This window comes from Haliaeetus leucocephalus, unplaced genomic scaffold (assembly GCF_000737465.1).
Source record: "Haliaeetus leucocephalus isolate CR32 unplaced genomic scaffold, Haliaeetus_leucocephalus-4.0 Scaffold228, whole genome shotgun sequence".
Classification (NCBI taxonomy): Eukaryota; Metazoa; Chordata; class Aves; order Accipitriformes; family Accipitridae; genus Haliaeetus; species Haliaeetus leucocephalus.
In genome coordinates this window covers 6,790,491-6,816,521 of record NW_010972664.1, presented here as the reverse complement: position 1 = coordinate 6,816,521, position 26,031 = coordinate 6,790,491, and the positions used below count along the sequence as shown (strand labels likewise).

The window sequence follows — 26,031 nt, the reverse complement described above, 5'->3', positions numbered from 1 at the left end:
TTAACTAAGCATGAATGCTGCCCCTTCCTGCTTCTGGCTGCCCTATGTAGCCAAATCTTCTTGTTTCCTTTATCTTATTGAAAGTCCTCTTAAAATTCATATCTAAAAAATTTCTTACTAGATGAAAAAGGGAATTTGTCAACATAAGAAGGAAACACACAACACGTGTTTGAGTTTACTGAACTGTCATCTCCTATGGACTAACTTTCTAGAGATCCCATGAATGAACCCAAAAACAGCAGCTGAAAATATCAGATGTTTGTGTCCGCACAGAACCCTGACATCTTGGAAGTCACTGAAGTTTAATCAGTTCCTGACCATGGACATAGCTACATTATACCATATCAAACTCATCCATGAAACACCATGGAGTACGAGCATTTACGCATTTCCTTTATACTCTGCATCCCTGAGCACATAGCTAACAGCTAACATGTACTGGTTTAGATGAAGGATACCACCAGAGCTTTTTAAAATATTTTTTGTCTTTCTTCTTTTTTTTTTTTTTTTGCTTTTAACAAAGAGCAGCACTGTAGCATTGATGTTTGGTGAAAGTCTAAGAACTACAGGTAATCACAGATTGCACCCCTGAAAATCTAAACTGCAAGAACTGCCCTGAGGCTGGCAATTGCTGCTACCAGAGTTTTGGCTGAATGAACTATCATTTGACCCTAAAGCACCTGTCCAGCCAAAACATATCAAAGAATGGACGACAACAGCTATTTCAGCAGTATTTGCAGAGACAAGAACACATCAAGAGTCAACAGTAAAAGTAATAAAAAAGGCTAAACTTTCCATTACAAATAAAAACCAAGAAAACCTTTCTGATCCTGTTTGTACAAGAAATGTGTGTAATGCTAAGACTTAGAAGTGGAGGGGGGAAAAATAAACTCCACACATTATGACTGGTCAAAGTAAAGAAGTATGCCACTATAACCCCCAGAAACAGCCTTCAGGAAAATCAGCACATCTTTGTTTGTGTAAATACTTTTGCTACTGTATTTACAGTTTATTTGAGCAATTCTTATCTCAAGTTATTACTCATCTCAAAAGCATGCTGGAAAAAACCTTGAAAACCAACTACTAAGGAGCTCTTTCAAAAGCACATCTGAAATTATATAATAAGCATTACTCACTCTCTTCCTGCCTTTTATCATTAGTTAATGGTGAGTTGTTGGAATTGAGTGCTCAGTGCAAAGCTTCATATGAAAGCCTTAAAAGTAGTGTTGGCCAGACAATATGAAAAGTTTAGTATTAAAATACCACAAAGCTAGGTTTTTAAGTTATGGTTTCATATTTCAGAGATAGCAATTTTAAGCGTTTGTGAAGAATGATATTTTATTTAGTTTTATTTAAGCAGTGTTTTAACTGTACTAGATACTGAGGAAACAAAAAGGTGTCTCCACACTATGTTTTAAAGCAATGCTTAGATTGCTGTATATTTTAGTGTATCGCATATTATAGTTCTATGTTACTTGTCAGACAAGACAGCAGTCTGATTCCTTCTAGATCTAGTATGTTGCTGGATTCTACAATATTAATCAATTAACAAGAGTGGGATGAAAGACATGTCAAACAGAGCTAACTGTGTCCAAGCTTATCCACCTACTGCTGCTGCCACTGGAAGAGGAATCACAGTTGCATAGAAGCTGAAGAGAATGGTCCTCTGACATCAGTTGTCATGCTATGCTTCAGGTGCTACCTACCTTCTTTTTTTATACTTGCACTCATTGCAATTATTAACGACTACGACATGTATCTATACCACAATCTGAAGGCAGGCCTGAGCTTGCACTGCAATCCAGATTTATTTAACCTTCAACATAACTGGCCCCAAGCACAAAGCTTTGGAGGAATCCTAGAGAAGGAAGGAAGCAACAGCTTGCTGTCACTCTGTCCCTTAGCACAGGGAATACTTGTTCCATACAGGCCTATGGCTGTAAGAGGGTAGGCAGGCAGGCTTTGGGTTTGCCTTATATTTTAGGAACATTCCCACATCTTAACTAGTGGGGGACACTAATAAAGACCCCGACTGAGAATAGGGTGGGTGTACCACAATCTAGACATACCCTCGTGCTGGCTAGCAAATATGTGGAACACACTAGATTTCATTTGCTATCTTGTCTGTACTGCATTGAGCTGGTTTGACATAAGTTGAAGGTCAAGACAACTACTTGTACTCTTGAACTAACTGTTCCCAAACCCCTAAATATATTTTCCCAAAGTAGAACACTAGATCAAAGAATTTTGTATCTGCATGTACAACTTTCAAGTAATCCAAACAAGAAAACTCCCTAGCCCACTGCCTTCCTACTTTGCACCCTGTCTGGTTTCTGGGGAAAACACCGTACATAATAATCCCCAATTATAAAATATACACCTTGAGTACTCAACTACTGCTTTATTTGTTTCCATCAAACAGCAGTTCATCCCATAACTAGTTCCCTTGCATGTAACCTGCAAATTTCTTCTTGCCTTGGGAAAATATTTTCTTATAGTCAAATTTACAGTGCCTTTGGAAAAGGGAACACTGGTCCAATATGTATATAAAGAAGAAAAATCTCTGATATGCAAACAGCTGTGACCTTTAACATACATTGCAAACTTAGAGGAAGCATTGTAGTTAATAACTTTATCAAACTGCTGCATTAAAATTGCTACAAATTATTTACTCAATTTCATTAACAAAAGAGAATTTGTGCAACACACAGTGAGAAAAAGTCAGCATGCTGTGTCTGGTCACGGGGCCATTGAACGCATTTAACAAGGAAGGGGAAAAAAGTAGAAAGTAAGTGAAAAGTGCCATGACCGAGCCTGGAAATCCTACTGATGGAAAGTGATCCCATTTCAAAACGGCTGTGATAGAGAAACAGTTGTTAAGCAATGCCTATGGGGCATCAGGACACATTAGGAGCTAGAAACCTGCAATTAGAATTCTGAGAAGGAACTGTAAACACAGAGTACATCATGCTCTTTATTTTTCTTTTTGTTTACTTTTTTCTCTGTTATTTAAAGATTTATTGTCAACACTTTCCTACAGTTACTTGTCAGCTAACTCTGGAAGAACCTACACTGCTATCAAGCACCATGGAGGTCACTCCCACACACCTGATTACCTCCTCAGTTGATTCATAGGAGTGTTGCTAGACATATACTGAAAGCTACCGTGAACAATCCATTCATTTCTAAGACAGATGTCTGTTACAAAATGCTCTTGGACTCTGGAAGCTACAAGAAGCTAACTAAATTTTATGGTAATAGTATGACTTCCAGAATAGCGGTTCTACACTTTAAATATTGGCTCTTAGGAAAAGGTAGGTATTGTTCAGAATAAGTCAGCAATCTGAAACATTGGCAATAATTTTATACATGGTGTTGCTAAGGAAAAGACTATGATGGAAACTCATAAATTCACAGGAAAAAAAGGTTATTTATAAAGCTTCATATGTGGAATAAGGAATGTATCTTTTCTGACTCTAGCTACAGAAACTCTGAAAGAACCTTGATAGGGAAGCAAACCAATATTATTAAGTTTTCTACAGGTTATCCAATATATGACACACTTTCCACTTGAATAAAGCAAAGAGGCCTCAAAGCCTGCTGCTAGGAAAATAACAATTACTACTTGCTCTGGTTGTTACACAAATACCTAAAACCACATCTTTAATTTAGAGTCACTGTATGCTAACAAAGAGGAGGACACCCTGCCCTCAAAGGTGTAATAACTTTATAAGCAAAGAAGAGAGATCCTCCAAGCCAAAGGCAGCATACAGAAGCTGAGAAAGATTGATGGCCATGTTTCCAAAAGTGCTTATTTGCCAAAATGGAAACCACAACTGAAGACTGTCTCCCTAGACACCCAGAGAGGTAAGGGTTCCGAAACATCTTATCTAATCCCCACCCCCATGCTGAAAACACATAAAAGCTTATGAAAAAAACCTGAACATTCATTCTCTCTGGACCACAATTTTATGAGGGACAGATGCAAGAGCACTTGTTACTGAAAACAGACAATATACTTTTTCTTAAAGAAGTGATCAAAGCCCTCACCAGCTTTTACCTGATGGTCAAGAATCTTATCTGAGAAATTAAAAATGTAAATTTGGAGTCTTTTAGACTGAAAATGGCATTGAATATTAAGTCACTGAGGTAGGATTTTTTTTTAATGCTAATTCAATGTTTGAATAAGGGAAATGTTACAGAAATATGGCTAAACACTACCATTGCCTCCATTAAAACAAAAAATGGGTGAGATATGAATACCTCTTGCAAGGATCTTGTTTGCTTATGAGAGAGAGAGAGAGAGCGAGTGGTTACTCTGAAAACTTAAACCTTGCCTTGGATACTGGTAGGGCTTAGCTGCTCTAGCTGAGGTAGCTCAGGACATGAACAGAAGTAGAAATGTACTCATCTTGTGAGCTTTCCAGTAAAAAAGGTGTGCCCCTATCCAATTCTAGACATCTAAAATTCATTAAATGCTATTTTGTGGTCTTGCTTAAGTATTTCTTAAACATTTTACTTGCTTAGATGTCTCTCATCTCTCAGTACCCAGGTATTTTTGAAAATGATACTCCATCTTATTTACAGAAGGTTACATAAGAAGCCTTTGACTGAAAGAGAAATTAAAACCACATTTCACAAATCCTAACGGGGTGCCTTAAGCATAAAATTCTTTTTCTGTAATTTCCAGTTTTCCTGAGCCAGTTTCTACCCCCACGGTATCTTACTGAGAAGTCATTCTGCTACTGAAACCTGAAGTACTTGAAAGTGAATTAAGACAATCTCTTTTCCTGTCCTGTAGTGTTTTAGAAATTCTTCTGAGCTCCTTTGAAGCCATCTATGTTCCTTCTTCATTCTTCAGTTCTTTTCCCAGATGTTGTGGTTTAACCAGCATACCAGATATGGCTTCTGCCTCCTTTGTCTCTTTGAAATCCCCACCTTCTTCTCCAGAGAGAAGCAGCGTACTGAAATCTCACCTCCTGATGTTATTCGAGTACCTTTGTGACACTCATTACTCAAAATCTTGAGTTCAACAGAAATCTTCCGTGAAACCATGCAAAAGTGAAGAGAGTAACAAGGAGTACAGAGACTTCCAGATGATGCCAGAAGTGAGATTAAAAAGACACCTTTCCACCATACAGTGGGTGAAATGGAGTTTGGAAAGAACCAAACTTTATAGGTAAAGAAGTGAAAGGAAAGCTAGAGAATGCCAAGCATCTAATTCCAAGTCTATGCATTTGAACTTAAGTTACTTAGGACTAGATCGTTAGGGTAGGAATTGGTGGTTCTCATAGAGTCCTATCACTCTCCCCACAAAACGTGGCCTTCTACAAGTGCCTGATTACACTTAAAGAATAATGGCACGGGCCTACCACTTTCACAAGCTAGCTAAGCAGTTCATTTGCACATTACCCTACCAAGGAAACTGATTTTCATTTTGATGACATTGCTTTTGTTCCGAGTTGCTTAGAAGAAATGCTGCACTTAAAGTTTGAGGTGTGTCTTTCTTTAGATCAGAATTGAAGAATTCTGCTCCTGATGTACTGTAAAAATGCACTGTAAATTGCACCATTATGCAAAGCCCATTGGTGACCTTTCTATCATGTACCACATTCACTAGTGTAGCCTGGTGAGACAGGAGCACTCTCACAGTTCTGGAGAGAGACAGGTTCGATGATCAGAGGTTCTATAATCTCCTTTAATCATCATCATCAGAATCGGTGACTCAGAGGTATATTCAGAGGAAGAAGCTGTGGGGGAGTTTCTTTAAAAAGAGCAAGCGAAATAGAGTAAGCAAAGCACAAAACTAATTAAACTTGATGCAACAAAAAACTAAAGCATTTTTTATGCAATTTATTAAGGAGAAAAAGCTGTGAAATTAACAGCAATCAAAAACTAATTAAAGTTGATGCAATAGGAGCAGCCAAAGAATGCCTGATAACATTTATTGAACCAAAGAAACATGGCTGTCAAGTTAAAAGAAATCAACCAAACTCTGTTTTTGAATAGTAACGCAAAGATAATTATTCTCCGGGTGACACTTACAGAATAAGATTCAAGTCATTACCTCAAAAGACAAAAGGACTGACATGCTGTGTTAAACTGCCTGTGAAAAAAAGGGTCTTAACACAGAAACTTTGTAAGTAATTCCTAGGTCTTGCATATAAACAAATATGACTCATCAATCAGAAACAATGGACTATTCTTGTTATATCAGTTACTTCTATAAACTAATATTTGATATTTAGGAGAGTACCTTGTCTAACAGGGTACTTACAAGCTAGAGACTCCTGGTGTTTCCATCCTAGCTTTGAAACTCATTGCCTCAGCACCTTGGGCAAGTAATTAGCATCTAGAAGTCCATTTGGTTTAGGATTAGGATGGAAAACTCAATTCCTGATGTCAAGCACCATTTAAAGTACTGCTAACTGCCAGAAATTCTTCTTATAGAAAGTCTTGGTGGTAAATAGTGAAGTGGTTCTGTCTGCAGTGAGCATAAGGCACTTCTATTTCCCTTATGTAACTGTACATCTTTTATATCATGGTCTTTGATTTATAAAAATAATTCAGACAAAAATAGATGTTCACAAGGGGCATAATGAAAACGAACATGTAAGTACTTTTTTGTCAAAAGATTCTAAAGTACTTTAAAAGCTTACTGTTTAACTAAAAATCCATCTTGTAACTCTTGTCAGAAAGGTCACAGTCAGAGTCCCAGTTAAGTGAATCTCATCCAAAATACTCAACTTCCAGCACCTTTATTCTGGAATCATGGTTTAAAACCAATTCGGGGAATTCTTCCCAGTAAAGCTCCAACATTATCATCATCCTACTACATCACCATCACAAGGCTTCCATTCATTCACTGAACAAATAAACGTCTATCTTATATAACATGATACCATAGCCAAATGTAGCAGAGATGCCAAGCGAAGTATCAGACTTTTTTGTTGTTGTTATTTTAATCTCACAAAGACAATTTCCTCAGCTGAGGAGTTTTCCATAATTCATTTTAATGCTTTTAAGTTCCACTTCCTGTTTTAATAAAAAACCCTACCTGTCTCTGGTGTACAGTACATCAAAAAATGACTGCTGAAGCCCATTATTCAATTCCAAAGAGCTGCAATTTGGTATTGCTGACATGCCTAAGGAAGATTTCCATGTCACATTAGTCCACTTTTTCATAAAACTGGCATTGTTTTTAAGCATAAAATAGTAAGTTAGTCTGTTTAATGGTGTTGATTTTCTTCTTTACTGCTTTTTTACCCCCAAGAAATTTTTAGCATTTGGAGAGATCCTCATTACTCACACAATCTTTCAGCTCTACTTTTTTCTTTATAAAAATGCTCAGCCTTACATGGTCAAAATACCTATTTTCCTTGAAGAGACAGTTTACATCATTAACATGGATATTTAATGGATCATTTTTTCCTAGTCTGTTCAGAAATCACTTAAAATTTCTGAATGAAAAGTTTTCTTCTTCATTTTGTCTTCTTTGTAGTGAGTCAAGATTTTAAACTCCTTTTTTACCTGCGGAATAAACACTGGCTTGCAGTGGGCACTTGCTTGTGTTCACTTCAACAGCAGAGCAATAAAATTCCAGTTGAGCTCCAGTAAAGAGAGCATTTTCATGTTTGTGCATTATAGACTTCTGCAGCCTGGTGCGGAACTTCATTACACCTAGAATTGCGGGGCCAAATTAACTCCTTACATAAGCTAGTTAATGTTACTGAAGTGGACAGCGCTGTTTCTGCTACGCCAGGTCATGATTTGGCCTGCTATGGACAAAACCTGTCTCTTAGGCAACCGTTGGTATGTATTTATACTTAGAACCGAGCCTGGAGTTCAATCAGTTATAATTTTGTTTCTTGAACACACGGAAAGTTTTTAAAGTGCTAGCTATTCATGATTTTTTAGTTGTTCAGCAAAGAGCTACTGAAACCTGAACTCCCAAGAAGTTATACCCATCCTGTTTATACCACAGTAATTAATTTGCCCCTTTTACAAAAATTCTAAGCTTCCTTCTCCATCCTTCCCCACTGGGTAAGAAACAAATGGGACTTACCCTTCCAGTCTGGAGCTCTGCTTGAATTGACTACCTGCCTCAGTCTCCTACCTCAGCTGCCTGGTCAGTTTCTGCCTCTTCAAGTAGAGAAGAACAAAATTCTACTTGCCTTTCTCGCAGTAGCAGGATAAATTTAGATCACTTTTTCTCCTACTCCTAATAGCCATGAATTTATACGTATTTGATACTCACAATTTCTTTCAAATAGGTTGGAACTGGACAACAGATTCAAATATTAATGAAGGAGCATTTGGAAGAAAAGAACATGAGTTAACTGTGGGTGCAATCATATCTGCTACCATTCACTAGGAATCCTAGCTAAAAATGATCTTTCTTCCAACATTTCAGATTAAATACACACACTCACAAAACTCCAGAACAAGTCTGAAAAATCCACACTGACAGTACACACCTTGCAGGAACATGACTTGAAAATACCTGTTCATTTCAAACCACCGCAGAAGGCAAAACCTTTGAAGATTCTCAGATCGTATTGTTGCCAGTACCACATAAATTAGACCAATTCAATTTCTATTACCCTCTATTCCAGGCCTATTAAATCTTTACTAATAGGTCTCCTTCATGTCATGCCCGTGTAGTGAGATGCAAGGCCCTTTTTATCATAAGTTAAATGGTGGTAATGGGGGGATTGTTGAGTGACATACTGCTCTCAGACAAGGAGAGTAATTTCCACATTTTAAAATAAGAAATTAATCCTTATCGCCTCTATTACATCTTGAAGGACGACTATGATCTACTGTGCCTTGATCAGTTTGACATAAAAAAAAAATCTGTTTATTGTTGGTAGTTAGAAGAAGAAATAGGAACTTGCTACAAAATATGACTCCCTGAATATATTTGTTCAAAATTGCTACAACACACATAAAAATGAATAAGGACATTTTCATATCACTGCCATTTGCTCTTTTCCTTTGCTACTCTTTCCCATGTTTGAGAACACAAACGTATATGTAGGCTATTTGACTGTCTTAGGAGAAAGAGGAAGATTCTGTCACAATCTGGAAGAGATAATCTATATTAATAGGGATGTGACTTTTTTCAGCAAAATGGGTTTATTACTGACCAGTGTGAAAACTATCCTCTCGGGAAGCTGCAATACACTGATAGATTATATACAGACCCCTTAACTTGCTTCATTACAAATTGACAACATCATTGCCAGCACATTTTGTTAAACACAGATGAAGTGCACCTCTTAAATTCTTCTGCAGAAAGGCTGACATTTTTTGGACAGTAAATCCTCTCATTTTTGAAAAAGTAATGATATACACTTTAGGACATATTGATCTGGAGAATGAGTCCAAGCTCATCCAGGCTTAAAAATCTGGGAAATAGCACAAGCTGACCTGAGTTGCATTAGCTTGTCTGAATTCCTCTATAGGCTCTCAAAAGAAGTGGTTCAAACATAACATGATAGGAAAGCGTTTATGACTGTCATTGGGAGACTCGGCATTGTGTGTTGATGTGGCACTGCATCATCCTGTGGTGATGAACTCCAGCTCGAGTAGCAGAGACAGAACAGAAAGAAATATGTTTGGAATGAGCTCTTCTTACATCACCTTGACTGGAATACAGTCAGACAGAGAACAATGTGAGTAATGAAGTGAGGATGTAGTTTGCACGACTGGGTAAAATACATCTTTCTGCTTAGAACACTTCCATCTATAAATGGGTAAAAGTATGCAACTCCTTGGAAACTTCAATACTCAAACCAGGCTGGATTTTTAAAGTCTAACATTATGGAAGTGAGCTATTTTACACAAAGCCACAACATGTTCTATATCATAGTTTTAATTTCCTCAGAAGTTAGGAGTAGAAGGGTTCAGCAAAAGAGCAGGGCATCAAAACAAAGATACATCTTGGTTTTTTACCCTCCTGTTTTAGAGCACAGATGTGACCAAAGTCCTAATTTTTAATGAGCAAGAAAATGAATGGTTAAAGGACTTGTAAAATGTACCTTTCTTTGTCCCTATTGGTGCTGCTTTCTTTCTGAAAATAAGCAGAAAAAACCTTAAGATGCCCTAGTGAAGAAGCAGCAGCCATCTCTTCTGCTTCTGTTTCTACTAGGAATGAATCCCACCAGAAAATTACACAAAAGGAATCTGAAATGGTCCAGCTATACGACTGTCAGACCTTTTCACAACACAAGGTAATGCTATTTAGCAACACATCACCTTGTAATGCTATCCCTTCACCATCTACAGACAGGCATTCACAGGTGTGCCCTAGCCCTCAACAGATCTGTGATGGAGCAGGGAACTGAGCTTGCAGCTCTCAAACCCAGTGGCTTCATGTCCCCTCTGGAAAAACTGGATGTTGCTCTCATAGTAAGGAAATGCTTACGAGGAAGAGCCATTCTAAGAGTTGTTCTGGTGGCATTTTGTTCTGTGGTGCCAAGGTTCATGCCTTGCTGCTATTTCCCAAGGGATTGAAATTCAGAGCTTTAGGTCAACTCTTACATATATGAACTTGATTCTTGAAGTGGACCTTTCCACTGCTCCAGCATACCACACCTGTCATGAATATATGAAGTAAGGCGATAAAACCAAACCCTATGTTAAATTTAGTTTTCAATTTGAAGCCAGTGAACAGAGACAAAAAAAATGAATGATGCTTTATCAGTAATCTGCGCAGATGGACTGATGTGTTCTAAACAAAACTAGTAAAAAACCACGTTGACAAAAGTGTATTATTCATTGAAAAATACACTAATTAATTTATGTAGTAATGCGTCATTTTCTACTTTCTATTTTAAAAGAAAAATTAATTGTAGTGATAGGATGGAAATGGAGTATTTTCATTTTAGAACAAGTTTCCATTTTATATATATAAAGCTGAACTGAAATAAACATTTTATTTAAAATTTTAAGACATGTTTTTTGTTTATGCCAGGCAATTTCTCCCCTCCTAAATCAAGCTAGATACTGGATGTTGCATTCTGAAAAGAAGAATATTAAAATGGTGAATTTCCTTCAAAATAGCAAGTCCAGATCTCATTCCAGTTAAGTTCTGAAGTAGGATAGCTTTAAAAAAGAAATGAAGTTTTCCTTATTAATGCTCAACAACTTCAGTAAAGAAGCTTGCAGATCATGAATACACAGCTATGCTTGAAAGACAAAGGCAAGACATCTTGATGGCTAAGGATGCCTGTTACAGAAGGTGAGGGTACAGTAGTCTGGTACTTTTTTTCAATTATTTTCTGTTCTTCACCATGAAGGGTGTTCCCTTTTCACAGCCTTTTACAGTTGTTAATTCAGGGTGAAAGATCAGGCATGTGTCATTCACCTGAAGCCTTGATATTTTGTTTATGTCATAATTTGTACTACGACTGGTGAGCAACAAATTTACCTGCAAAACACATAACGAGGATCCTTGGCAGCTACAAGGACCTGGAACCCATGAAATTTCTCAAATGCTTTACTAAGAACTAGAGAATAGAGGCTGACACAGGTATTGTAACGAGAACACCATGGCTTATGCTCAGCCTCCTGACTCAGAGGGACTGCAGGTTGCATGATTTCAAGGCTTCTACTTGCCTCAGCTCTAAGGTGATCCTTCCACTTGAGTGCAAGAACAATTCCAGTATGAAATTGGACACTGCAACAAAGAAAGAATAAGCCCTCCCTTCCATGGCTCCCCCCCAGCCCCCTGCTAACAGATGCTCATCTGCAGGAAGACAGCCATATGAAATGCAAAAAATTGACCAGGCAGCATCAAAGTGCTGTGCATTGCAAGAAAAAAACATGATAAGCAATTTTTTTTTAATGTTAATAAGGGGAAACTGAAGCCTTCAACAGGTCTGAAAAAACACCCATTCACAGTCCTGGCTTATCTGCACAGGGAGAAAATCCCATATGTGTGAGTCAGTTGCTAAGAAAGCTTTGACTAATGCAGATACAAGTCTGACTTTTTAAGTTGACATTTCTACTTTTCCAGTGGATCAGAACTGTCAGGAGAGTTCACAGGCAGACCAGAGGATTGCAGAGGAGAGTTATTCTGTAGCAGTCTAAGAGTTGTGGACTAAGTGCTTTGATGGAATTAGCAATGGTGGTTTAAGAAACAGCCTTGGACTCCATTCCCAGCACTAGCAATTACCACTCCCATAACAGAATCAGAACAAAGGAACAGAATCAGAAGGAAACCAGCTGCAAATTTTCCTATACAGGCAAAGAGCAAATTCCCTTCTGCTGCTGCTTTCATAATGCCTTTAATTAACATCTGGCAGTGGGGCAGGACAGACAACTGGAGACAGGAATATTTAAAGTGTTGCTTCTAGACTTGCCAAGAGCTCAGCTGCTGGAGTCCTTACACCGTCTTCATGCCTCTTCTGGTTTTCTCATAAGATGTGACTATGATAAGCATTTATTCTTCAAAAATAAAAAATTATCAAAAATGTCTTTTATCAAGTACATCAACAGAACATACTGTGCATCTGTAGCGTATGAAAATAGGGATTAAATAAAATTTTGCAAGGTAGTTGGAGAAAAAAGTCTTTAAAGATAGTGTTTGGCATGGGTTAATCGCCTCTTTCGTTAAAGAAAGGAATACATACTGAGAACATCTTTCTGCCATCTGATTAAGCAATGAGCCAATACAATTGTAAATCTTCCAGAAATTCCCCATGGTTCAACCCAACAGAGGCAATTCTTTACTTCTCAGACTCTATCCCTCATTTTCAGATAATCATTGCATTAATTGTGTACAAAAACTTTCTATCATGCTGTTAAAAGAAATGGAATGTGACTGTTCTGTGATTCTCCTTAGCAACCTTTGACAATTAAGGGACCAAATTATTCATATATATTTTTAATATAATAACAATTTTTAAGTTTGCTCACCACTCAATTGCTCAAACAGCAAGTAAAACCAACTGATTCTAATATAAACAGTGCAACTGTTCATTTTCTACTGTTTCAGCGGCTGTTACAAGTTATTCTGTCTGCAACTGAGAAGGATTTAAGGGTACTATTCTATCCCCACATTCATATGCCATGAATTGCTTTGCAAGTCATTGGAATTTTTTCTTCCTTTGAATAAGGCAGATTTTAATCTTGTCTGCACTTATTTGTACTATTTACAAGTATTATAAGTACGAGTTCTGTGTAATACTTACCCATATTACATATAGTTTCATGCAAGTTTGATCAAGTTTGGCATATTCATTCAACATGGTTCAATTCAGACACTTTTTTTATTCTGTGTTAGTAAGCAGCACAACCATGGTATTAAAATAGAAATGATGGGATTTGCACTGAGATAAATGATAATTTCATTCAAAATGGGAAAAATACAGATGACATGCGCTTTATTTTTCAGCTGCAAAATTGACTAAAAAAATCTGAAGAATATCAGAATGGAAAATATGCCTTGTATGAAGAAAAATAAATACACTTGGGGTAAGATTGGACATTGCGATGCACATTTTATAAACCAAGCTTTTGTTCGCTGGCATAAACTGAACCACTACCAGATTATCTGTATGGGAAGAATGATCTAGTAAGATGGCATTGTGTTTTTTTCCTCTAAATGTTATTTTAGATAACGAGAAATTCTGTTTAAGTTGGTTTTGCTTCCATTTAACATACATTTGAGCTGTCAGTGTAGTTGCATGGTGTTATTCTCTTAGGCTGCTACTGGACAATAAAGCTACAGATAGGAATAAAACAATAATAGCTTGTGACAAGTTACATTTAAAATGTTTGATCAGACTGATCAATGGACCTTTGCTTCAAAAGCTTTGTTGAGGTTCAAGGAAGAAAAAGATAATGGTTATTCCAACAGTTTGCCCATATCTCACTGAACTGCAAGGCATTTGGGATGCAGCCCCAGTCTTAATACAGCTGCCACATAAAAAAAATGCTTTTCTGCTTCTCAGACTCCATAATGGAAATTCACATCTGTCTTTTTCTTTCAAAAATACTTCTGTTAGAGTCCATACACTTAACTTACATCTTGGTTTTATTTTAAATTTCAGAAGCTTTTTTTTTTTCTTCCCAGTCTTGTAATTATTTTATATTCTTTAAGCAGCATTCTGAAAACTTACTAATATTTGACAATTAATATATAGATAACAATAATTATCAGTCAGTTCCTGTGGATTAGGGGTTAGAGGCGTGGGGTTTTAATTTATTTTTTTTTTAACATCTGTTAACACACCTTGAATTCTCTGTGTGCTACTGGTTTGTTGGGGTTTTTTTCTTCTCCATTTGCACAATTGCCTTTTGGTTTTTGTGCTTCCTCAAGCTCCTTTTACTCAGAGTACATACCTCTGAAAGTAATCTCATTCAGGTTGATTCAGTTCTCCTTTCTGTTCAATTTAAAGTTATTTTCTTTGGCTCACAGCAGAACATCACACAGTCTCTCACTGAGTTATTGAGGATTTTCACCCCGTATCAGCAGCTCATCAGCAATTACTTTTCTGCACACAGATCCTTAAAGATCCAGGACATGATGATTTGTTACACTTTCTGTTCTGAAACAATCGTGAAGCGAATCTCCTTAAACAAGTTACTACCAGAAATGGTTTGGAGAGATGAGCACTTCTAATAATGGTAGATCCTTCACTTCCACCTCAAAAATTGAAAATAGTAATATTTTTAGGTCCAGGCACTATGGAAGTGTACGCTTACTGCCTTTATTTAAATCTTTGGATATATTAGAATCCTCAGCTTGCCTGACCTTAATAATGCGATCCTCCTATAAACTAATCATCTAGCTTTTGTATTGGCTTCATAACATCTGATGTTATCTGATATCTGTTATCTGGTACAATTTGTCTTTAATTTGTTTCCCACTGCCAATGGAAATTTAAATAAGGTATTCTGGTTTTGGTGATATAGCAGGATTTCTGTTCACATAGTAAGGTGTGACTATAATATACGGGAGGTATTAAAAATTTCAGTTAGATTTAATACACATCTTTTACAAATTTGTTTCAGTAGATACACTATACATATTTTTAATTTTTTTTTTTTTTTTTACAATCAGCTCTTGATCCTAAACAAAAGTAGGATTTCTCTTCTCATTCCTTTATATCACATGGTGCCAGTCAACAAGGGCTTACTTTTTTAGGGTAACTATTTAAAAGATAAATGGTTTTCTTCTTTACTATAGACTTTAAACATTAAGTCCAGTCTTTTACCATTAAGTCTTCCTGTGGTATACACAGCAGCTGAAAGCGAGCCTTTAGTAGTATCTTCTCCATTTTTAGGTTAAAGAGAAGCAAATCCACGCTACCAGTGAAAAAAGACCTAAGCTGTCTTCACCCTTGCTAAGCGTGAAAATAGAAGTGAAGGAAAGCATGCTGCAGAGACATTCACACTCACTGTATGCCAGTTAGCTCTAACTCAGAGAGAATTTATCTCCCCTAGCCAATAAACTCTTAAGCCCTGCTAATACATCGTGGGGATTTGCCATCTTGGATTACAGGTAGCTTTGGGACTTCTCTACCATGTTTGACTGAGTAATGTGGAAATGCTCACACAATCTGGCAAGCCTCCATCTTCTCAGAGAAGCTGTAATTTCAGAAGGCAGAGGGCTGATGTCCACAGGTACAACTATGTTATCAAACCAGCTTCTGGGCGGGGTTTGGAATCCAGTTGTCACAGGTCTAGTTAATTCAGACCAGGAATTCTGTATCATGCTGATAGAAGAGGCTTTTCCTAGTCCTTTACGATTTTCCTACATAGCAGTCACTGTCCTTCAGTCATATCCTCTGGAGTTGCTTTCCATCCAGTTGGGTAAGTCTCTAAAAATATGTTGTTGAATCACTCTTGTGGGCTACATTTCTCCTTGACCTGCTATGGTTTTATTCCTCCAGCATTTACTGACTGACAGTTAATCTCTGTGTTAACCCTTCTAAAAGCAGCTGGAATGGCAGTGACTGTACCACCTGCTGCTAGTCTAGGACTGCCGTGATTGTATTGCATTCAATTTCAGTTTCTGTTTCAAAGTCAGCTTTTAATTGATTGTTTCCAGTATCACTAGTCAGTGTGTTGCAGAACCTTAGATTTTAAATGTGTTAAGCTACATCCATGTTTATAAGACAAGCTAAAAAGGTTCTTCTTTTTAGCTGACCTAATTTGCTTGGAGAAACCTTGTGGAAGCTGGACAGACCTGCCAGCAACATCTTAGCTAGCTTAAGTGCTACCTCAGATGTCTCTTCATGGCACCGTGCCATGCAGATATTCTCATTTTTTCAGGGGTTTCTCGTTTGCCATCCAGATGCAAAGTCGTGACTGGACTTGTGGTGTGGATTTTTTTCTTATTTCTACATGCAGTATATCACATCTTTCTGTCCTGGGAATTTCTGAATGTTCCGTGATTGTCTTTCCCTTTTAATGATAAATATTCTATTCTCCAAAGTTAAGTTTTCTTGGATCTAACAATCACTTATATGACAAAACATTCAGGTTCTGGTCTGTCTGGTAATTCTCTTATCCCCATGACTCTATTGTACTGAATATGCTCTGATATAACAATCAGCACTCTTGCCTGTCACCTAGTTTCCTCAAAAAAACACCCTTCACTTTCCATAAGGAACACTGTTCACCGAGTTCCTGATTAAAAACAAAATGTCTTTTTCTGCCTACCTTCATGTTCCTTATGATGTACAACGTTGAGCTCTACTGCTCCTGGATCTATCACCTATCATCGTGAATGTGTTTTCCCACTTGCCCTTCTCTGCACTCAAATTTTCCTCGCTATCATTTGCTCTAAGAGTTGTCTGAAAGAAAACCATGGGTTCAGAATTTAATGTAATAGGTCCATTTTCTTCAGAAACCCCAGGAAGTTTTGCTCATCCACGCAAACAACTAGTGCAGAGAGGCCAGGTATATGAAATTTCTCTTTCTACCTTTTGTTTGAACCTTGCCTCCACCTCCCCTCAAAAGATTTCTCACTCCTTAGAAGATTCTTTGCCATTTAGAACAAAAATACCCACCAGCCTCAGTATCATGAAACTTCGTAACAGAGTGATCTTAGCAGTGTCATCGCAACTACTGCTTCACTTCATCATATTCCAATGCATCAGCTTCATTCTCCATTTAGCTTGAGTGCTGGCAAACTTAATTTCTGCACGTACCCACACTTCAGCACAATATAATGTAAACTCCTACACTTTCTAACCATCTCTGCAATATGCTCATTTACTCCCTTAATACTGCTAAGAAATGAAAAAATAAATGCTGTAAGTGGGAGTAGTTCTACTAATTTATTGCAATGAAATAATATTCTAATGCATTGTAATACATTTTTAAAATGTAATTTTCATAGTCATACAGACAATAACTGTCAAGATATTTTAACAGACTCCTGTTCTCTTTTATCACATTATCTTTTTTAAGATGCATGAACACAAGCATTCCAGCTTTCAAAAGCGGCAACCTGTTTTTGAAACCTCGTTTTTTAAGGATCAAGAGAGACACTTCTTGATCTCAAAAGCTCTAAGACAACTTCTTTTTTTACTCCGAGCACTAAGGAATTACTATCCAAAATCATTTAAGCTCATTTTCTACCCCTGGCTCAGAGGTAAGGTGTACTGGTTGGGATGGAATTAATTGTCTTCATAGTAGCCTGTATGGTGCTGTGTTTTGGATTCATGACCAAAACAGTGTAGATAACACACCAGTGCATTGGCTATTGCTGAGCAGTGCTTGCACAATGTCAAGGCCTTCCCTGTTTCTCATCCTGCACTCCCAGCGAGTAGGCTGGGGTGGCCAAGAGTTTGGGAGGGGAAACATTCGGGACAGCTGACCCCAACTGACCAAAGGGATATTCCAGACCTTATGGCTCTGTGCTCAGCAATACAACTTGGGAGTTGTTTTTCCGAAGTAGGCGTTGCTCAGAGAATGGCTGGGCATCGGTCTGCTGCCGATCGGTAGGAGGGGGTGAGTGATTGCTTTTCCATCATTCGGGTTTTTTTTCTATTTCCTTCACTTATTAAACTGTCTTAACCTTGATCCATGAGTTTTTCTCGTGTTCGCCCTTCCGATTCTCTCTCCCACCCCACCGCAGGGGAGTGAGTGAGCGCAAGAACCTATTAGTAAGAAACAAAGTTGCCGCTGAAAGACTTAACCCAGATTATCTATCCCTATATGTCATACCATGGGCCTCAAGGAAAGATAAGAGCTGGCCAGACATCTACTGATAGTCATCTGGCATAATTGTGAAATCAACAGATCTGACTGACATAAAGAATTAAACTTAACTACAGACCTTGGAAGAACTATTCTAAAAGATGTTCATGGAAAGCTCTCTGTGAAAACTGGATTTCTATCTCCCACATTTTTTTCTTTAAATGCTAGAAGCCTCTCAAATGTTATAAGGCATTTACAAGCTATTGCTATTCAGCTCAGGAAACCTTCCCCCCAACTTTTCCAGCTGTAAAGTCATACTTCAATATTTGTCTGTATAGTTTTCTTACATTTTTCCCATTGCCTTTCATGCTACGTCATAGGTTTGCTACAAGGTATTATCTCATTGAAAGGGTCTGTTAAACTCTAAGTAACAGTAAATCTCTAATTTATCTGTGTACCGTAGGATGGAGTTAAGCTTGGTCATCATCTACTGTCTGATACCATCTCCACTCAATTATGTAATAGGAAACAGAGCATGTGAAGGCAGAGACATAAGTCCATTCATCATTGCTACTCGATTTCACATTACTTAAATGCTAACCCTCTCAGTCCTCCCAGCAATACAGCCTGTCTGCCTCCCTGTCTGCATAACTAATCTAAAGCATGTATTTCCTACTTTCTTTTCTATTTCAGAAAGAAATGTTATTTTCTTTGCTTCTCTGACTTTTGATTTGTACAAACCTATTCCTTCCGTCTGAGGATTGTTTATTTATATGTATACCTACATCTTAAATTCAACTGCTTACTAGAATCATTAAATGTCCTACAGGAAGCAAGTTCACCATTTCCCCATATTTGGAAATAATCTCAGATGATTTTTGTAACTCACAAGTGCCTCTGCTTATTTTTGTAGATTAGAATCTGAGGCTGAAGCACCACAGAATGGTGTAAACTGCATTTATACCTAAATTCAATATCCGGAGTCTGGCTTCCACAAAACAAGTCAAAGAGTAAATACAGCTACCTAGGAAGGAGTTGTGTGTCTACAACATCAAAGACTGGATTTTCATGCCTGAAAGTGCCAGCCTTTTGTATGACAATTCTATCACCATTTAGTTTTGACAGTGTTACAGTAAGAATTAAAGTTCTCTGCACTAATGAATCCTCCTAAACTGACATATGTGACACTGTAATTAAAATCCCATACCTTGAGCACTGTGAATTTCAGAGTCTCCCTCTAAATATCTTTATATTGAGAAAGAAAAAGGTTAGGAGTTGTTTTCATGGAGTTGATAGTACAGCTAGTATGCCAAAAGGCACAACGTTTTGATTAGAGACACGTCCTGTCTCTAAACTTACCTGCAAGTTCTAACATAATAGTGCTACTCCTGAGAGCAAGCAAATGCAGAACCTTATGGGTGGCTTCTATCCCCAAACATGTGTCCACAAGCTCACCTGAGGCATCATGCCTATCAGGGAAATTCTCAGGAGCTTTGCAAGTACAGTGCCCTCTCATAACCCTTGCCTAGCGCACCAGTACCTTTGAAAGCTTTCAAGATGATAGGGAGTTACATAAATGCCAAGTTCTTTTACATGTAGAAAATCAAAGGTCATCTAAAGAAACACGTTCTCCTGCTGAGGGACGAATAATCCTGAGGTTGGAACAGGCTTTCCCATTTTTTAGTATGACATGAAAGTGCTACTACTTGATGAAAGCACAAGGGGCATGTACCCATCTATGACTAGCATCAGGCATATGTCTCATCAAAATCTGGCATGTCAGTTTCTGGCAAACTTAGCGTGATCAATGTCAACACAGCACTTGTTTTTCTATCAACAGACCTGCAAACTTCTCTGTTAATAAGGTGAAGAGCAGGTATTCTACACTTGCACTTGCCTGACTGAGCAAAACTGTTAGGTATGTGTACACCAGGTACTGTTTCTCTTCCTTTTTATAGTCTGATTGCACATTTTTATATTGATGAGATTAAAGACCTTTGACATCAACAGCCATCGTTCAGTTGTACACATCTCCTTTACAACTCTATATCCTGCTCTGTATGTATCTATATTCCCTACCAAAAGAGAATATGAGAAGACGGCTGCTATGGCACGCTGAATGAAGGTTCTTCTCAGTCTTCTCTTTGTCAACCATCTCTGTGTTTCCATGCTACACCCTTTTTGTTATACACCTGCATTCATATCTATGTCTCTCTGTGTTTATTGCCCACTCAAAATCCTTAAGAAGTACCACCAGTGAAGATAAAGTAAAATAACCTATATTAATTTAAAATCATATCTGCCACTTCCATGTTGTTGCACATTGTGCTTCTCCCAAAGGCAGCTTTATAATTATAGGTATTTGGGTGCATAAAGTGATACGGAGGTTTCTATGGCAATTATTCATTTTGATTGAAAATTATGTAGGGAAAAACTCATTTGATGTGCAGCACGCAATTTGCATTTGTTTTCGAAGAATCTGAACTTGCTCAGGGTGAGTTGTGAATTCACATTTTCCAGGAAGACACAATCTTTAAAATTCTGTCTGGGGGGTCGGAAACCGAGGCGGGTCATGGTAAGGTTCTTAAGCCTATTAAAATTTAAGACCATTTATCCATTTATGCAACTAGACTGTTTATTTTATACTTTCAGGTAAAGATTTTATGCTTCAAATGAAAGTGGAAGAGTTAAAAATCAAATTGATACACAGTGTCCTTGAAGCCACAAAGTAGAGGAACCCGAAAAAAAGTACCAGAAAGGACAACAGAGAGACAAAATGCTGAAGGAGACAGGTCATCAATGAGACCAAATCCACAAGATCAAACATTTGTATTTTCATATATTTTAGCTACTGTGTGTTAAAATAATAATAAAGACATAGTTAGTTCCAGCTTTAATATATTTTAGTGTCAAAATAAGAGTTGGAGGGACGCAACTGTTTTACCTTGCTTAGCTAATAAATTAAAGCTGTAACTTATTTTCCTATAGGAAAATAGGATTTCTTTCCTCCCCTGATTCCCATCACCACAATGAGTCAAACACATTTTAGGCCTAAATTTACAACAAAAAAAAAATCAAGTATTTCAAGTGATGAGGACCTGGAAACAACCTCTGAACTGCAGTTTCATATTCACTAAAATTATAGCATTGCCATTTCTGAAACAAAACTCTACTCATTTTCCATCTATATCGTTGTAAGACTGTATAGACTAGGTGTCAAAAATGTCTCAAGTTAAAAATAGTCCTTATCGCCTTCATAAATATTAAATAAATATTAAATTGCTGGGAGGGCAGGGGAGGAAGTGTTCTCTACCAGCCACAAAATCCTTCTAACCGAGAAAAATCTGTACTTAAAAACATGTGGCCATAGCAGTATGTGAGGAGATCCAGAAGAATAATTTTAACAATGTAGCTTTGGTATTAGTGCATGTGGGTCATTGCATTTCCATACTTATTTAGAATATCTAAAAGAGAAAAAGGAAGAATATGACTCCTAACTTCAATGTCAATGATTGCATCACAGTTCAGAAGAAAGTAAATGACATGAACATGCTTTTCATAATATGTCATCCATTTTGAATAAAATGGGGACTAATAATAAACCCCTTGTTGAGAGGCATGGGACTGGGAAGCAGACATTCCCTCCATGTGACCAAGCGGCTCTTTTTTCCAGGCCCACAGCAAGTTCTATTTTGGTCAGAAAATGTTTTTGCAAGACAGGGGAACCAACTTGCTTGAGAAAGAAGTGTGAACATGAAAGGAGTCTCTCAAAGGGCAATCTAGCGGCAAAGGGCTTTTCACTGCATGGACAATTTACTCAATTTTTGGCACCTCTTCTGCCATATGCTGACAGCTGTCATCTCCCTCATCTGCTGCAGTTTGGAGCCTCTTTTGATACTTACTTGCCTTTCTTCGTTTTACTACCTGACTCTCTCGCAATTATTAAAATATAGAGCAATCAATAGAAAGATTTCCTTAATGTTTTTTATGCTTCCAGACATAAAAGAAATATACTGTCATTCCTATGTGTGTCATTCTTACGAGTATGTGTATAGAAAATAACTTACTGAAGGGAATTAAAGGCATGCAAATTTGATTTAGTTCTGAACGTGGTAACATCCAGAGTTACTCAGCTCTGATGGATATGAAGGCTACTGGTGGTGCTTCCCTTCTAAGGCTCAGTTTCCTACACAGAACTTAACCCTACACCATTGTATACCACAAACCTACTCAACAGTTTTCATGAATTTTCAGGGCTTGAGAAACACAGCTATTAAACAGCAGTTTTCATGGTGTTGAAGGGAGAAGTAAGATCTGAAGGTTGGTTTTGGCTGACATTAAGAGACAGGTTTGAAAAGACTCTGGCTGAGGCGCTCTTTCAATAAATTAAATGTAATGACTGGATCTAGTAGAAAGCTGCTTTTCACAGCCAAATTGTATGCCTGGCTGGGAGAAACGGGAAAGGAAGGGGAAAAAAAAAAAAAAGGAAGCCTTTACAGTTGCACTTGCCATCACTTACAGAGAAAACAACCAAGATATCAGAGCCATAAATATCTCTGTCCATTTTGGCTCAATAATGCAAGCATCAAAAGCACATTAAGGAAATCTCTTTCTTACTTATAAGAACACATACGTATACACAGAGAAAAAAATGCCAATGAAAGCTGTAACTTCATTTTCAGAAATGGAAGAATGTTTTCCATGTAGGACTTGGATGCACTGCTCACTCCCCTTGGTATACTCAAGTCTGGAAATGTCACACAGAATGCAAGCTTTGCCAATGTAAGAAAGACTAAATATCTCTGCTTGAAGGACCTGAAGTTTTTCTTGACCACATCAAGACATTTTCCTAATAGATGCACAGTAATCCCTCCGTAAAATGAATTGTCAAGCATTCCTTGAAGTCTTGGGACAAGCTAAAAGTTCAGTAAAGAGTGTGGTCCTTTAAATTTACGCACTTCAGCTCCTCACATTTCCTGTGGGGAATATAAATTACTTCTAAGTACTTACTATGCTGCATGCCATTCAAATTCTGTTGCTTCAATTCATTATATTAAAAAGTAATACAAACTTCAATTATCCGTTCTAAAAGTACAGATTTAGCTAAAGTACACAGAAAATTCAATTCACACCAAAATGGCTATAAAGTTCGAACTAATCTATTTGTAGTCCTCCCACTTCTTTCTCAGCATCCTTTAAAACGTCACTTATTTTGTAGAAATTAGAGACTTTGTGAGTGTTGATGTGCTCTATCAACAAACAAGTACCCTCTGCTTTTAGTTTGCAGACATTATTTACGCATCCCAAACCACTGATGACTGCAGCTAAAATAAAGGGGTCTATATGAGTAAAGGTTATAGGACTAGACTTTCAGCTCAAAAGTTTGCACCTTATAAACCTCTCATCTTCAATCCTACATTCAAAAGGTACTTACGATTTCAAAGAAATTGCAAATCAAATGATTACACGCTACAGGAAATTAGATAAAAGAGAAAGGAACCACTTCAACACCATCAAGAGATTCTATTCAGCTATTATATTAATAGCAAAAAAACATATTTTGATTGCAGTTTCTGCAAGTATAAAATGACAGGTTTTAGACTCTATTGAAGTGCATAGGTACACAAAGCATTTTCAGTCCTACAAGGTGTTTTAAAGTCTTGTAACCATTCAGCAAAGCATTTGGACAGCACTTCTTTAATTTTAAGCAGAGGAATAACTGTACTTGTTAAAATATGTTCTAGAGTATGTAGCACCTTTCAGAATAAATTCAAGCAGTAGAATTAAGTATAAAATACTGTTGAACTTCTGTATCACTGAAATGAACACCAAAGCTTTTGCATTTTTTAAGCCAAGTGATGAATTTATTCCTCACAACTTTAGTTTTAATTTATTTAAGGAATCTAGTGTAATCTTTATGTTAACATTCCATTATGTAAAATGTAATGCTTTTTCATTTCAGATTAAGATAAATGTCTTAGAAATACATCCTACTGCAGTGATGATGCCCTTCTTTTTGTAAGGAATGGACGTTTTCCTGTCTTTTCCCCCCTTTACTTTAACTCAAATTACAAAATCTGTGCATGGTATAATTGGAAAAATCAGGGCACTAAAACCAAGCATTTTTATTAGCTGTTAAGAACACCTACCATGGCAACTGCGTATTGCACTAACTACCAAACTGCAGTACACTTGAAGCAAACAGTGGGATTATATACATACATCTTAAAAAAAAAAAAAGTATACACACAAACACACATACACACTAATAAAAGCAAGTCACAAGGTTTATGGACTGTTTCTTTCCTTGCCAGCCTCTCACCACCCATAAATGCTCCTCCAAGATATTTTGCAACAATGTTTTCCAAATTAGTTTGCAATAAGAATTTCAGATATTATTCTTTTCCTTTAATAATAAAATACAATTTTATATTCAAGAGAGTACTTCAGTGAGCCACCCTCCAAAAAAGATTATATAATATTACTGAAAACATATACTCTTAGGAAATATTTTCACATTAAAATATTAAAGGGAAATGGTTTTAATCATTCCTTTCTTAGAAAAAATGATGCAGAACCATGAGATCAGGAAACGATTTACCTTTCTTGTCATCGAAGTACAGTGTCTGTTGAGCTGGATTTGACCACTGGAGGGAGGTGTTATCATTTTGATCGACCCTGCAGGTCAAATTTGCTGTTCCCCCTTCAACAACTGTGACGTTCTGCGTAAGTGGAAACTGCCCTTGGCTGCCTGAGGAGGGAGGGGAGGGATGGAGAAGGGAAGAGAGTAAGAGAAAAAAAGAAAGGATTTAAGTTGTAGAACTGAATTTATTGCAACAGCTTCGCACAGATGACAGAGCCTGAATTCAGTGTGATCTATTCTGACCAAAGAAAGGTAGTACAATAAATAAAAAAAAATTATATTTGCAATATATTCTCTGTATCTGAGAAACAGATAGATTAATTAAGAAATAGGTTTTTTCCTCCCTTTCCCTCCCCAGCCCCGCCCCACTGTAAGTCATACCAATTAGTTCCAAAGAAATACTTTGCAATTTTACCTCCTCAGAGACACCCATACATCCAGGATATGGCTCCGCGTAGGACTCACGTGCTACACACCTACATAGATGTCTCAGTACAGATAATACAGTCAAATGGCTATTGAAAAAGTCACTGAAAGCATGACATAAAAATCCGCATAGGATTTTTAAAATAGAGGGACAGGGCAGCCTTGACTCCCTGTCTTTTTTTATGCGTTTTAAACAACTCTCAGGATGATGCTTTTCCTGCCAGGTTTGGAAAGTTGTTGGAGAGCAAATGTAGCGTGAATCTAATACTCGATGCATCCTTTGTTGGGGGAATATAACCTGATCTCATATGAAAATGGAAGTGATGATGTAGTAGGTCTCTTTCACATCTGTGATTCTATCCCAGAACATTACGAATCACATTAAGTGCTTGCTGAAAAGTCACTGGGAAGATTTCCAAATACCTCTACACAATACAGGAGCAGATTCTTGCATCACAATCACTTTCGAAGGCATAGTTAGACTAAAGTGTTCATGTGTTGTGAGAATAGCACACCCCTTATCAAACAGCACAACACATTCTGACAAACAGTATCACAACAAGGGAGCACAGTAAAAACATGCAAGTCATTTTTAACATGGGTGGGGAAAGAAAAGTTCTTCAATAATAAGCAAGACACATCATTACTTGGGAGATATATTAATTTATTCAAGGATACAATGCAAAAGAAAGACAATCCAATAGTCTAAATCAAATATATGCTTCTTTCTTCCCCTCCTTTTATACAGGTTCTATTAATACAAGAAGCACTCAAGGGTAGGTAGAGCTGCTAGCATAAGA

At 37.3% G+C, this 26,031-nt stretch overlaps 1 protein-coding gene across 1 annotated transcript in view; it reads right to left on the bottom strand.

The window, feature by feature from the left end:
- The window catches only part of CADM2 (cell adhesion molecule 2), a 187,926-nt gene extending 162,220 nt beyond the window's left edge, over positions 1-25,706 (bottom strand). Inside the window, exons 1-2 of the mRNA XM_010567639.1 lie at positions 25,655-25,706; positions 24,764-24,913 (exon numbers count right to left, since the gene is read on the bottom strand). Coding sequence (XP_010565941.1) covers positions 24,764-24,913; positions 25,655-25,706 — 202 coding nt within the window. The remainder of the gene's footprint in view (positions 1-24,763; positions 24,914-25,654) is intronic.
- Positions 25,707-26,031: the final 325 nt, after the last annotated feature.